Source organism: Leptinotarsa decemlineata, unplaced genomic scaffold (genome assembly GCF_025532065.1).
Source record: "Leptinotarsa decemlineata unplaced genomic scaffold, Ldec_3_MD MMD2_P_RNA_scaffold_12, whole genome shotgun sequence".
NCBI lineage: Eukaryota > Metazoa > Arthropoda > Insecta > Coleoptera > Chrysomelidae > Leptinotarsa > Leptinotarsa decemlineata.
The window spans coordinates 3,339,412-3,355,069 of record NW_027412526.1 but is presented as its reverse complement, the minus strand read 5'-3'; the positions used below and the strand labels follow the sequence as shown (position 1 = coordinate 3,355,069).

Genomic DNA, 15,658 nt, shown 5'->3' with positions numbered 1-15,658 from the left:
CACAATATCGTTTACTTTGACTACAATATTGTTGAATTCTCTCATTACATTCATTTCTTTCAATAAACTCTCACACTGTGATAAAACTAAGGTTGCACTACTTTTATTAATTGAATAGTGTTTTATAAAAAAAAAAGAAATAAACATGCTGAACAGCTGTAGCTGTGAACATGTGTTTGAGACAAGTGTATCAACATTAAAAAATAAAAACAATTTGAGAATCGAATACATGTATCCCGCGGAATTTGAATATTAACCTCATTTTTCTAACATATCTCGTATACTTTTCCACTTATACTCTTATTTGGAAATTATTCAATGGTTTGAACGTTCAATAAAGGGCTGTATTGGTTAAAAATCAGTACATGACGAACAAAGCATGTCAAGTTAGTTACTCATAGCTAGAAACTTTCGCAATATTCCTTATAACGACAATTCAAGTTCTCTGCTTAAGTCGTGCGAACAGAATATTGAAAACTGACGAAGGATACATATATAATACCCCATAATATAATCGTCCATTTCGAAACACCCATGAATTTTTATAATATGAATAATTAATTCCTGATTTCATTGCGGTACGGCAATAAATTCTCGCAAGGCTGGCAATTTAAATTTCAAATGGCGCTTTTTTCTTCAAATAGACACCGAATAAAATATTCACTTGATCACGTTTTTAATGCATTCAGCATTTCGTCGGTAATTTTTATACGCCCAAAGAGTATATTCTCGTCAGGCTTGCGAAATATGATTTGCTCGCTTGTCCTTGAATGGAGAGGCACGTACTTCATACACATATGCCCACTCCAAATGCAATTTTAGATTGTCGTTCCAGCTATGGAGATATTTGCAAATACTGTCATAGGCGTGCCGAGATATATTGCAAGAGGGGTTACAGTTTATAGTTGCCCAAAGTTTTGGCCAACCTGAAATACAGGCTGACAATAAAAACTGCGATTTACCAAATAAGCTGTGAAGATTGCGATAAAAAATACATTGGGCAAAATGAGCGGACTGTAATAACGCCTTTCAAGAAACACGTCACATATTTTCCAGAGTCCAGAGGAGACTAGTGTCGCTCAACATATCAGATATTGTTGAAACCGGTGATAGTGATAATAGTAATTTATTCACACAAGTTATACAACAATGTTATTGAGAGTGAATAAATTAAGGTAACTCGCAAAAGGTGAACCTTGAGCGTGAGAAGCTTGACTACAAGCTACTCGCATATAATGATAATGGTGAAAAAAGATGTAATCACATCACTGCACATCAAATTCAAATAGTATCAGAATGAAAGTTCTTTGAAATAATGAATAATTTTCAAGAGATGACCAATTACCAGAAATTATAGCATAACGACTACGTGATAATCTGACTAATGTGACGTTTACTTCAGAAAAAATTCAAAATCACTTATTGAACATCAAATCGAACTCATCCCCTGGTTTCGATGGAATGAGCCCCTTTTTTCTCAAAAAGTTTGCCAAAACTCTGCTCTCCGTTGTTAACAATCATGTCAGTTTCTTTCGCAAAATCTCGCATCCAACGGACTTGAAAGAAGGCATCTGCCACACAAGTAATGGAATTCCTCATCGTAGAAGATATGTCAGAATTTCTTACAAAAAACGCAATCATACCACCAGAACAACAGGGTTTCGTCAAAAGAAGATCAACCACCATCAATCTACTACAGTGCATGAACGATTGGACGACAGCTTACGATAGGAAAATACCGACAGATATCGTTTATCTTGACTTTGCCACGGCTTTCGACAGGGTCGAAGTGAGGAGGCTAATGCACAAACTTGACACACACGGTATTCGAGGCCAACTAAACCTATGGATTGAAAATTACATGGCAGATATAACTTTCACGGTCAAAGTGGGTCAATCTTTTTCTTCGCACAGACAAGTCACAAGTGGAGTTCCCCAGGGATCTGTTCTTGGCCCGCTCCTCTTCGTTGTTTATGCAAGTGATCTTGCTCTTCACATAAAGTCCAGCAAGTCGTTTTATGCCGATGATACTAAACTGTATGGAAATGCCTTAGTCGAACATCATTCTCTTCAAGAAGACCTCAACTCGATTAGTCAGTGATGCGAGGATTAGCTTTCACCTCTTAACGTCGACAAATGCGACGTACTTCATCAAGGATAGAACAATTCACTCCATATGTACACAATAAGCGGTCAATCATTACGTACAGTGTCCTCACATGTAGAATTGGGAGTGATTATTAATACTGACTCAACTTGGTCCGAACATATAATATCCACATGGAAACGCGCAAACACACTGATTTACCTTATCTGCAAAATGTTCCTCCATCTACCATATTCAAGTTCTATAAAACTCTACGTTCGTCCAATTATGGAGTATGCAGGTCCAGTGTGGTGTCCTGTTCTGGAGCGCGATAGGGACTTGTTGGAAAATGTACAGCGTCGAGCCACACGTATGACTTTTGGTGAAGTGCGTCCAACCTATCCCGAAAGACTGAGGATGGCACAACTGCTAGCTTTTGACCAACGTCAACTCCGTGGGGACCTCATCATATCTTTCCGTATAGCTAAGTATAACTATGCTGATCAGAAAGAACTTTTTGTTTTCAACAATGATTCGCGGTTACGCGGTCACACACTTAAATTAAAAAAGGAAAAATTCGCAACGAGGCAGAGACAATATTTTTTGGTGAATCGTATTTTCGAAACATGGAATAACTTACCCAAAGATGTTATGAATTCCGACTCAGTGAACAGTTTCAAAAACAAAATAGACATTTGCTTATTTGCTTAATCGCCTCTGCATATATTAATCATTTTTCTTTTCTTTTTGCATGCATTGTATTAACTTGTTGATATCCTTCGTTTATAGACTCACATAGGACTTTGTCCTCAGCCTTTATTTATATGTAATAATAATAATAATATTTTCATTGAAATGGCTTCAATGCAGAAGCGTAGGGAGCTGTAGGGGACAACCTGTTTTAAAATCGAATAACAAAATACTGAGACAAACTATATAAAGACCTCCCTCCCTTTTGGCAGTTTCATTATCGGCCAATTCATTGCATAATTTTGCCAATAACTACCAAAAATTTCGATGTACTTATGTGATTGCAGATTAGCAGTTAAAAAAAATGTTATCGATATTCAGAATATGATAAACAACGATAAAGTTTTTTTGGCTAATGTATGTATCTTGTTGTGCAATTCTTTTCTGCCGAAAGTGTCCTCGAAAACACTTGAAATTTGAAGCAAAAAATGAAGCGAATATGAGAGGGAACACGTGCGGGTTTCCTTAGTAACAAAAATTTTCCACAATAGTGTTAGTATCAGCTTTATTACACATCGAAATTGAGAGGTATACAACACCATAACATGAATTATTTTATATAATTCATTGCCTGATATGCTTTACACTGGCAGGTTCGTCAGTGTTAACAAAACACATACATAATAAAAGCACCTCTACCAATCAACTATTCTGGTCAGAAGTTCTAGTTTTACTTATACAGAATAGATAAGTAGACTAATAACGAGATAGAACATCAACAAGGCATACAAAACTGATAACACCTCAGATAAACATGAAAAATAACGAATTTAACATCGACAAGGACAAAAAATCAGGTGCCTACAAGTCAAAAAGTGATTCGTTCCCAAGAGTGTATATTGGGAGAACATATAGACATTTCAAAATCAGATTCACGGAACACAAAAAGGATTTTGAATCAAAGAAAACGAACAATTTGTGATATATGTGATACAGCAGCAACTATAAGAAACGTTCTTCAAACTTGCCCTGAGTACCAAGAAACAAAAATCGAATTAAAGAACTATAAGAAACTTTTAGTGAGACATGTTTCATTTAATTAGAGTACAATGATCATGCCCATCTGAGGATGCCACTATGTGGTGAAATGGAAATAAAGGCTGTATTGTGAAAATTTGGAATTATTATCACGAATAGCCTCACAAATAAACTTGAATATTTTGGAAAATTCATTGCATCGACGGTACGTTGCTCTTATCCACCCTGTATGTACACATTTAGAGTAGAAAATTGAATAATGAAAAGGTCTAGGTTTATAAATGTATCGTCGAGTTATGCAGCAGAAATTCCCGCATAACCTTGAGAGCGAATTTTTCAAACGTGCATAAACAAGGCATCAAATTCGTCACTATCAACAATTTTTTTTTATTTAGTTCATTTCGTATTATAAAACAAATACGCTGATCTAGTATTCCGAGAAATTCCGTACGAAATAATAATATTTAAGATACGGGTTTTCTCGACGATGGATTTGAGTCGTGACTGAGTTTTAGAAATTTTGCCGAAAGCCGTTAGGAATATATAGAATGTGTTCTTTTTATATGCGCATCCTGATATTCGAACTTTCACTCGAATAAAACTTACCGTGAAATGAGTCTTGTTGAAAAGCGTTCGATTATTTTGATTGAAGTCAGTGCAGCAGCGAGAGGATATACTACTCTGTTGATGAATTTTCATTTTTTTCAAAAAATATTCAACGATTTTGTCCTCTTCAAAGTAATCCCACTTGGATATAATAGACGACCGAAGCAGATTTGTTATGCACAATAAAGGGCACCATTCTCTTCACTTGCAACCAATACTGACTTTCATTCTTGTGCCGAAATTCCCATAATCGGTGACTTTAATGTCCACAATATCGAATGGCCCCAATTTTCAAATATCTACGACGAACACTTTCGCGAAGCTGAGGCTTTTGCAATAAGCAGCGGCCTCACTTAGATTATAAATGATCCGACCAGGATTCGTTCTGGAAAATAAGCAAGTCTTCTGGATCTATACCTAACAACCATTCCAGAAATTTACACAGTCACCGTTAGGTCTCCATTGGGATTTTATGACCACAAACTCTTTTCAATGTTCAGTGAATTACCGATGAATGTTGGGGAACAATCTAATCCGCGAAAAGTTTGGCATCACAGATCTGGCGTATAGGAGGATCTTCAAGATCCCCTGGCTAAATGGTTGTTTCAGCTTTAATGATCCATCAACTTGTACTTCTGAAGCCACGAAAATTAAATTATCATCCATGGCTGCATATATTCCTTTTTCAATGAAACAAACTTCTAACGGCAAACCTTGGTTCAAGAAAAATTGTGAGCAAGCTGTCCCCTCTAAAAATCACGTCTAATGGGAGTGGCGCAAAACCCCAGTGCCAAAAACCGAACTAAGTTAATGCTCCCAACAGCTGCAAACTTGAAATAAATGAAAGCAAAGAACTCCGCAATCAAATAAATAGGAGTAAACTGCAAATTCCAATCGGTCTAGATCCTTCTGTTCGGCAACAAAAGCTGTTGATCAAAACTTTACAAAATTCACAATTCCCCACTGACACAAGCGGATGGTTTCATTGCAACAAAAGCCATAGCAGAAGCAAATCTACTAGCTGAACAATTTGCGTCCCACTCCACAGTCGATTTTCTGGGAAAGGTACCACCCACTATTCCCACAGCAGAATCCACAATGCCGGAAATTAGTTTTCATCAACGTCTGGTTCTGATGAAGTGCCCGTCATCGTACTGAAAAAGTGCGCAACAGTCTTACAAGGAAGGGGTGTTTCCTTCTTGTTGGAAAATTGCTCGCGTTAAGCCTATTTCCAAAAAGGGCAAGACAAATCTTCCAAATCACTATATACCAGTCGCTTTGCTATCAGCGATATCAGAAATCATAGAGAAAGCCATAAACCACCATGTCTTTCAATATTTGGAAGGCTTTAACATCTTGAGCGATCATCAACATGGCTTTCGGAAATAAAGATCAACAGTCGACCTTCTATCGTATGTCACACATACCTGGAATAACGCAATCGAGAAACATGGAGAGTCCAGAGCTGTTGCGCTTTGATCGTGAGTGGAATGAGGGTTTGCTGGCCAAACTTCGCTGCTATAGCTTGTTGAATCATTTTTGTGTAAGTTCTCCAGCTTCCTGAAGGAAAATGCCCAGCAAATGACCGTCGATGGACATGTCCTGAATATTTCTACCATCAACGCTGGTGTTCACCAGCGATACATATCCCTGGTGTTTACCAGGTTGCCCAGGGTGTTCCGCTGGTGCTCCCCAGGGATCGAAATGAGATCCTACTAAAGTTGCCCAGCAAAAAAGAAGATTTCCAAAAATAATTTTCACTTTAGAAAAATCAGTAGTTCATTACTTCCCCTTTTGAAATGATTCAGTGCAGATGCCACATGGATGCCTCTGGCTAGAATCATAAAATGCCTTCTGATGCAGATGCACATTTCACAGAAAAAATGGGGGTCATAACAAAGTGTTCATGAAACATTTCTTCAGTAATTGAGATCTTTAGAATATATCTTCATGCGAAGCTTTTTCTCAAAGTGAAGACAAGAAAACCTCCTCAAATTGAACACCAAAATGCCTTGGCACAATCATGTCGCTGGAATTGCAAAGGCTGCTTCTCAAAAGCTTAAAACACTGTTCCCTGTAGGGCTTGCTCTGTCCTTAAAAAAAGCAGCCATGAAGACACGCTCTGTATTTTTCTTTGATACTGTCTCCTTCCAAATTTCCAGTAATCCACTCGTTTTTGTAGCCATCGCGTTGACATTCCCATCAGCAGCAACAGTATGGAAAGTTCATCAAGCGGATAATGCGTCACTCGAAACTAATGAAGAAAAAGTGTCGAAGAATTCGCATTATCTCATATCGAATGATACTCGTGTGCATGTAAGGAGATAGCGCGATTCGATCCGATGGTAATGCTCGAATTAGAGGAAATAGTCGGAGTCGAACAAGACCGAAATCACTAGGAATTAAGGGCACGCTTGTCGGTTTGAAGTGACCTAAGTTCAATGAACTATTAGTTTCATGTGAGTCACAAATGTTACGTTTTTCATTGAGATGTATTGGTATGTGATTGAAACACTGAGAAAGGTTCATAACTATTCATTGTGAGCAAAAGAATTATCCAATGAAAATTCAGTGGTCGATGACTCTAGATGAGCCTCTGGTTTGTTTATCCAAAAATTAACGCTCAAGAGATCAGTCTCGTCATTCCATTTGAATTACAGACATCGACTGCGGATGAACATTTTCATCGGCTTTGAACGCTTTGAAGTAATTGGCTCCTGGAAGATTTTGCCAGAAGTCCATAAATCTTCTTGCCTTCCAGATGTTCAATGATTATTTGGCAGAGCCTAAAGCGATACTAATGACAGGTTCTGATCCGAGCAGTCTCATTGCCTTCCAGGCCAGGAAATCAGATCAGAGGCAATTTCAAGTCCAATTTAGACGTTGCTCTGTTGGAGTCTAGAGCTACCAACGACGCTTGTCCTATAATATTTTTATTGACTTGAATAGTCGCTTGAAATACAGCCGCATAGGTCTCTAGGCAGGTTGACATCCCTGTCCTGCCCCTGCGACTGAAAACACCTGCATCAGAACCTGAAGGTGTGTTTGATCCATTCCTTAGCAATGGTTTTGGTAATTTTGAAGCTTATTGTGTGGCCCGTTTCATGGTGATGTTGAAGAGGGATAGGCTGGATCTGATGAGCGAACAGCTCATCTATGTTCAAAGGCTCTGGGAAATTTTTCAGAATACCATTTCATAGACTTTTTATGTGTGTGTGTATGTGTGTGTGTATGTGTCTTTTGGCGTAGTCCTTTATGCTAAGGTGTTCCTAGGTGTATGTATATCCGTCCATCTTCGGTAAAATCATGACGTCACGTAAAGATCGCACTTGATATATTCACGTGATATCTATTGAGAACACAAAGTGTTTTTTCATTGCATTCCTTTTATGTAGAAGGTTTTAACTCAATTCAAGTATTCGTTTTTTGTGAAACAGGTCAGTATATCTTTTCTTTGTGAAATAAGGGTCGACGATCCTTTGTCACTAAATTGCCTCATTTAATATTCTCCCTTCCCGCACGTATACTTCATTCGCATTTTTTTCTCTTCCGGCATTCTGCCGGTAATGATCACCTCTTTCGCAAAGGGTCGGTTTCATTAGCGACATTTCTCGTAATTATTACTCAACGACGGTTGATAAAACGTATACCTTATAATTCTTCTAATGTATTATTCACGATTTTTCGTTTGAATAATATAGAGGTTTTGAAATGCAGCCGACGCATGTCGATTATAAAGTCGATAATTCGTGATTGTTTATTTTAAATGAGCGATTAGTTTATTTATTCTGGAATATTCGTTCGAATATATATCATGTTAGACAGATAGATAAAAAGATATATATTTCCAACAGGTGAAACACCCCATTACAGGAAATTATTATGCATTTGTTTGTTAGTTATAACAATGTAAGGAACAATGATGTAGAGAATTGTCGAGGCAGTTAACATCAATTTTGGACATTAAATCTTCACAAAGTTCAGGGTTATTGATCGAATTATAGAATTCTGTAGTGATATAAAATCTACTTGTGCTTAACGATACAAAATTTCGCACTCAGGATGATTTCCACCTGTTTTAAAGAAAGTTATTTTGAAAGTTACAAAGGTCAATTTCTGTTCAGAGATAATGCCCAAGTAATTGATTACCTTACAATCTTTGATATCGACTATATAAACGTTGAAATATTTGGAAATATTCAATTTGAGTTACTCAAACTTTCAGAATATTCAGGTCGTCAGTAATAATTTAGAAGGAACAATAAACAATAAAGTTATCAGTGGAACAAGATTGGAACTCTGTGGCGTCCCTGGTAATGCTAACTGGTTCAATGATTTATGGCTAAGAATTTCAACAAACTGATACCCATCAAATGAGTAGGACCTAAAAAGATCGACCTGATCAGCAGTGAAGAAAATTTTCAAATCAATCTGAAATAAATGACATCAACTGCATATGTACCACAAATAACTACCAATGATACATGCGTATACATCAAATCGACAACCTTTTGAAAATAAACAGTTTGCTAAGTCAAATTGACTACCCGTTCGAATCATCAATTTAAAAGAAACACGGTAATTGATTGTGAAGCACATCGGCTCAGTGAGATTGACTGAATGTTTCAAAACTCAAATACATACAGAACTAGCACTCCGCTATTTTCCATGAGTTGCCTACAGGACGGAGTACTATACCCCCTTCTGTCGTCATTCCTGATACATGGTTCGTTTGATATCCTTGACAGAAAGAAGATTAATCAACTGGCCTAGGCAGAGTAAATTGTCATCTTGGCAAGAACCGCGTTGGACATAGTAGCCTGTTACATCATTCAAAGGACATTGTTCATGGTTAGTAACACATGGATCAGATGTCTGCAAACCCAGCAGAACTGTAAGGGTCCCTTCCACCTGGAGGAGGAACCTGGATGATCTACCTCTACTTTTTCCAATAATGAGGTTGCCCCATTTGCAGAGTGAATACTCTACTATAATTCTCGATAATGAACGCACAAAATCGGAATATCTCCATGAACATGACAAAATCTTGAGGCTTGAAGTAGGAATGGGTCAATAGAGGCTGAGCCAAAGCTTCGGTAGATAATAACATTATCCTGAGGTGGATCAAAGGGCAGGACAGGAGTAAAGGAAATTGCATTGTCGACTCTTTAGACAAGGAAGCGGCTGGACTAAGAATTTCAGGATCCAGTGGCACATACGGCCTGATGAATTCGACAATTGCGAAACTAGCCGAACGTCACTCCACCCAAGCTCAATCCCTAAAGAGATGGGATAAAATCAAAGGATGCAATTTTGCCAGGATCACCTTGGGCGACCCTGGGAAGCTGGTGCCGAAGAAATATCTGGCGATGACCAGGAAAAATCTACGCTCAACAGTAGGATTTCTGACTGGCCACTGTCAACTAAGGAAACACCTCCACAATATGGGGCTAGTGGACACACCTCTATGCAGGACGTGTGAACAGGAAGATGAAACTGTCCCAGAGACCTGTCCATCTTCCTGGAATGGACAGGATGGACGATGGAGGACAACTCCTTGGGAGGATGTACAACGGATCACATGTGGCCTACTCTAAAGATGCAGATACAGATATGTGATGATTCTCAGCCCACTGATCAAGTGCGTAAGGGACTTTTACAGCAAATAGTTCAGGATACGGGTGTGCTTGGGTTTGTCATCTGCACCAGTCATCTTTGGTTGTGGATTTCCTTCCAAACCAACCTCCACTTAGCATCTATGTGGAGAGAGAGGCTAGATGGACAACGCATTAGTACATTCATGCTGGTTGAAACAGAAAGTTAAAGCATTCTGGAAATAACCTCTGATGCCTCTTATTTATACTACAGAGACAGAACTAATTTTTAGTGGAGAGAACTGGATACGCCGGGAGTAAGGAATGTAAGTGCAAATAGCTGTTGTTTCAGGATGGATTAAAAACTTCTTCAGTTTCTGGTGCATATAAACCAATAAATTGCCACTCAGGGAGTCGAATGTCTTCTGAAAACACTCAGCTCTGACCGAGTTATGTCCAAGTTTGTATTAAACTGCAAAAAAATCATCAATAGAAAAACTGAACAAATTTGCCCTGGTTTGGCATTTTGGTCACACTTACCGTAACCTAATGAAACTGCTCACTACCTTGCTTGGGAAGAGAGGGCGCTGCAAGCAGTTTCATTGGACCAGAACCTGTCATTGCCAATGCTTTAGGTTTTGCCAAACAAAAACCCTGTACCTTGTATTGTTTGTCTGGGTGATGAACTTGAACGGAAAAAATGTTTTTAACGAGAAAAGTTTCCAAACATTTATCCATTTGCGTCGATATTGCGGAACTGAACTCCAGCATTTTCCGTCCTGTTCACAGCGACATAAATTCACTCGTACATGGAAATAAATTTGGACTTGACCCAGTGATGTTGGCAACAGCGACGCATATCCTTAATGCATCGTACGGTATGCGCCGAAAAGTCATAAATTCTTAGTTTCGTATCTGCATGACAAGTATAATTTACTGTTATTAACCATCGCGAGTGATTATTAAAATAACTCGTACAAAGTTTGCAATTATCAGTTCAATGTTGAAAAAAGTTCGAAACTGTGTTAATTGACAGATATTTATGTGCGTAATCGTCAGCAAATAGTTTTTGCATGTTGGTAATTGTGTCGTAAATCTATGCGACAGCGGATGCGCCAAACGGTGGGGTCAGGGGATGATTTAAATTAACAGAGGGTTCTCCTATAACTTGGGTAATGAAATAATTATGAATGAAGTTACCAATCTGCAGCGGGAGATGTCACCCGTGTCCTCCTTTATGGGGGCCTTCTAAGGTGTGCTAAAAGAATGAATGACTGCGAGTCCACTCAGTGTCACTAGCTAACCTTTGGGATATTGCCATAGTAATGCCGCGTTAAAATGCGCACAGTACCGCAGAACGGCACAGGACTGGAACACGACGGGGCGTTGCCTGTCCTTTGCCTTCTTCGCACACCACGGCAAGGAGAATGCCGCGTCCTGTCTCCCACGTTCTTCCATTCCTTTCTGCTCGGTTCCTCTTCCTATTCCCCCACCCACATTCAATAGCTTAATACTAGTGTTGTTCACCATGACTTCCCTGCTGGATTCTGACACCACATCAAGTGAGGAGGATATAATTTATTGGACAAATCATACTATACAGGGTATAGTTGGATAAGACATACTAATTTCCCCTCGCAATTCTCCAAAGACGTGTCAAAATTTGTAGGGCACTGAAATCCATGATCAAGCATGCTTTGGAGGAGGAAAGAGGCAGGGGTGGGAGGACGATCTGGGACCTGTTCCCGCTCTGGGATGTGCCTGTTTGTTGCCTGCCTTAGTGCGCGCCCCCACATAAGAAAAGAAACGAAACCTCACGTCATGTACCCGTCCCTGCGTGTTCCCGTCCTGTCGCATTGTGTGCCTTGTATAAGGCGGAGCGTTTATATCCCCCTCTTGGCAACAAGTGATGCTATTTTATGGTTTTCATCAGCCTGGCAAATCTAACTTTGCCTCTGACTACGGCATGCGCAGTAGATCAGCTGGAGGAGTGGGGCGCGACTTCATCACCATCGAGGAACTCGTGTAGTAAGCATCATGTTAGTACAGTTAGTGGGGAAATTATTCTTTGTAGTGAACTAAGAGTAAGTTGTTGTCTGGAAATGCTTCTGAACAATGAACTAAAAACGAGGTTCTCAGTGGACATAGCAGAGAAATGAACAGAATTATATAAGATTTATGCAAGTGAAAGCAACAGCAGATGGAATGAGAATTCCTCTTGCGAACGTAAGCAGAAATGGTAATTATAAGTGAAATTGTAGCCAATGTTGTAGTTCAACTTTGAAGGTATTGATGGCAAGCCAGCCTATTCGACTACTCAAGATATAATTCTTGAAGAAAATGCTGACATATAGAGAAGAATGTCGACCTATTGTTTTCAAGAGGTAGGAGATCTAAAAAAACCTGAAAATCAAATTATAATCGAGGTGATTATCACAACGAGATAATTTCAAGAAAAGGGTATCGGAAAGGTTAATTGATTTCTTCCACATTTAAAAAAATAAGAGGTGGAGAATTTGCACGTCCGCACTGTATGTTTTCTATTTGAGTTATTGCTCCCGAATAAAAAACTGTATCTTCATAAACGATCCCATCAAGAAAAAATACAGTTTCTGTACCTATACGATAAATAAATATGTGTCAGAAACAGTAAAATCTTCTCGCGGTGCCAGTCAGATGGCAGATATCGTCCGGTCCGTATAAAACATATCACAGCGTGCAGCCAGCTAAACGGAGTGACATTTCTAATTGCGATAATTTATACTAACATCGATCGTCACGTTACTCTTCTAGAAATCCAAGATCATCTGTTCGAATTAAACTTGAAACTGAGTAAATACCGTAATTAAAATAGATTTAGAAATTGTGTACTGATTGAAATCATGCGCTACTGAGGAGATTTACTCAACAGTTAATTATCTTGATTCCGATGAAAACTTACGAGCTGGTTCGAGGACAAGTAGCAATATTTTGAAACACATCGTTTTGTTGTTGGAATGGGAATCTTTTGAAGGCCTAGTTGAAGTGCTACTACTATTATAGGTTCTTTTGAACCACTTCTTTCTGCTGTTTGATTAGTCTATTTCGTCGCATTAGCATTGCTCAGGATCTGTTAAATGATGCCAACGACAATACATATTTGCTCAAAAGATCAAAACTGGTGACAAATTATAGGTATATGGTAAAGAGATCGAAACCAAAGTCCAAAAGTACCAATGGAAGCGCCCAGAAGAGCCTTGACAAAAAAAGCACGCGAAGTTCTATCAAATCTCAAGGTTTTGCTCACTGTTTTTTCAATATTCAATCAAGCATCTGTCAAAAATTGATGAAGAAATATTTTATTCGAACCGTTGAATATTTTCTTCAACGAACTTTATACTGAATTTCTTTTGAAATCCTTCATTTCGAACAAAAAATAAATAGCACCGTTAATGAAGAGCAACAAAATGATATCACTCAGTAGTCAGTTATTCAAAATATATTCGAAAGCAAATAATGAGAGGAAATAACGTACCATAATCAACGAGCATTGGTGCTTTTGAAGATTATGAAGATCCAAAAAACACAACTGTCGATTCTCGCGGGCCAAAATGGAATGATTCAAACGAATTCCTTCATTAAAATAGATAATATGGAGTGCGGCATTATCTTTAACGATAAATATAATTTTAAAAACACCTTATCTCAAACTGCACTTTTTTTAAAGCGGTAGATTACAAAAATATTGAGGTAGGTAAGAGAATTTGATTAGTAGATAAGTAGTCTGGAGATAAAATTTTATCGCAATTATACAAGTTACGAATTGATTGAGAAGTTCCAAAAGTTCGATTTGAGAAAAAACATTTTCAAGGCTAACAAAAAGACCGATCTTTCTTGATTTATTCCTAAAAGCTACTTCAGGAGATTGTTTGTGGTTTATCTCTCTTGTCCAACTAAGCGTGCATATGCATGTAGTCTAATACATGCATATGTAACCCATTAAAAACGAGTCGTGAATAACAATCATCACACTGGTTGATTGAAGGAAGTGGTCCAGCTGAATCACCTGACATCACTCCCTTAGAATTTTCATAGTCCAATCCAGAATCCAACAGTTGCTTGCTACTGAATTATCTCTGAAATATTCCACAATGTAAAAAGTGAATAAGCAAACAGACTTCATTATTATCCTCGTAATTATCAGAAAGTGAATGCTGGGTTTAGAGGCGGTCGAATTTTGAAATTTTTTCATTGGCGCGATCGGCTAGCTACATCCTCAGTTGACAGGATATTACGGCTGCGTAAGACGTATTTATGTTGACTTAGGTAGTTTGGTGGGCTAATATCTGTACCTGGATTAGGTAAATTGTCAATATCATCCATCAATTCTTTTCTACCTGTCGTCTGCTGTTCATGCTCCTTCAGTCTTGTTTCCATGGATCTTTTGGTCGTTCCGATGTAAACCTTTCCACAAGTGCACGGTATGCGATACACTCCTGCTTCTGATATTGGGTCTCTCTTGTTTTTACCCGACCTGAGACTTTGTTGCATTTATGTTGTGGGTTTGACATCCATTTTTAATATTGTTACCCCTGATCCAATGACTGAACCTAAAAAAAGGTTTGGTGGCACAGCCAGGAAACGACTGAGTCGACTGCTCAAGAGCGGGGTACCTTATGAAACCGCCCTTCACCAACTTCTTTAGCAGAATCTGTCTCAAGTGGAGGAACAAACTCCCATGACCAGGTTAGCAAACGTTTGTGCCGATTCACCAAAACCAGAGGCGAAAAACCCCTACACGATTGAATCTAAGGCATCGTCAGGTGTAGCTGACCCTCATATGGAAGGTTGTCGCAGGTATCAAGGTGGGATTCTTGCACCTTTACCATCCGACTACCTCAATGATGATGAGCCACAATAAACCCTTGCATGTTGCGATGGGGGATAGAATACACCCACTTCCTACCCCAAGAGTTTTTCAATTCTGTCTGTGACCCCAGGGATATATGGTAGAGACGCACGTGCCACCATAAGAGCCTCCTCCCCGTTTTGAACCGTGGAACTCTTCGGTTTCATGGCCTTGTTGATAATAGGGACACTGTATCCATTCGATCCCGAAGTCATTTGAAGACATTCCAGTTCATCCTTGAGATGCTCTGGTTCAAATTTCCTTCGATCTCGTTCAGTTATAGTAGAGATGACTCCTCTCTTTCATTTGATAGTGCCTGAAGGTATCTATTTATCCGTGTGCGTGCGTTTTCCGTACACTTTGTGGGTTAGTCTTGAATTGAAGTGAGTTTTGAATTAAATCGCTAATAACTCCCGAATAGTTCTATCAAAAAAATAAACTAGCGCCCGAAAAACGCAATAACTTTTGAAACAAAACGTCAGGTTAATTTCAATATTGTAACTTTTTCAGTGCTTGTGAAAAAAATTGTTATACAAATTATATGAACCCCCTTCAAGGGGCTGTATCTTAACAAGGGATGGTCCAATGAAGTTTCTTTATATGAAAGATCCTATCTTTTTTTCGATGAGGAATCACCTCCTCAAATGTTTTACACTCATTTAGTTACACCCTAGAGAATTTAAAAACTGCTAATGAGACACTATGAAAAGTTGAAATTACCATGTATACAGTATGTATCTACAAAAAATCTATTGT

General features: G+C 38.6%; 1 protein-coding gene across 6 annotated transcripts in view; it reads right to left on the bottom strand.

Annotated features, from left to right (window-relative positions):
* Eip93F (Ecdysone-induced protein 93F) overlaps nucleotides 1-15,658 on the bottom strand; it is a 195,019-nt gene that overhangs the window by 61,365 nt on the left and 117,996 nt on the right. The window contains exon 1 of one of the 6 annotated variants that reach the window (XM_074171833.1): nucleotides 13,529-14,030. The exons of the other annotated variants lie outside the window; for them this stretch is intronic. Within the exon in view, the coding sequence (XP_074027934.1) occupies nucleotides 13,529-13,544 (16 nt within the window). The 5' untranslated portion in view covers nucleotides 13,545-14,030. Of the gene's footprint in view, nucleotides 1-13,528; nucleotides 14,031-15,658 lie in introns of those variants that run through there. 6 annotated transcript variants of the gene reach the window in all.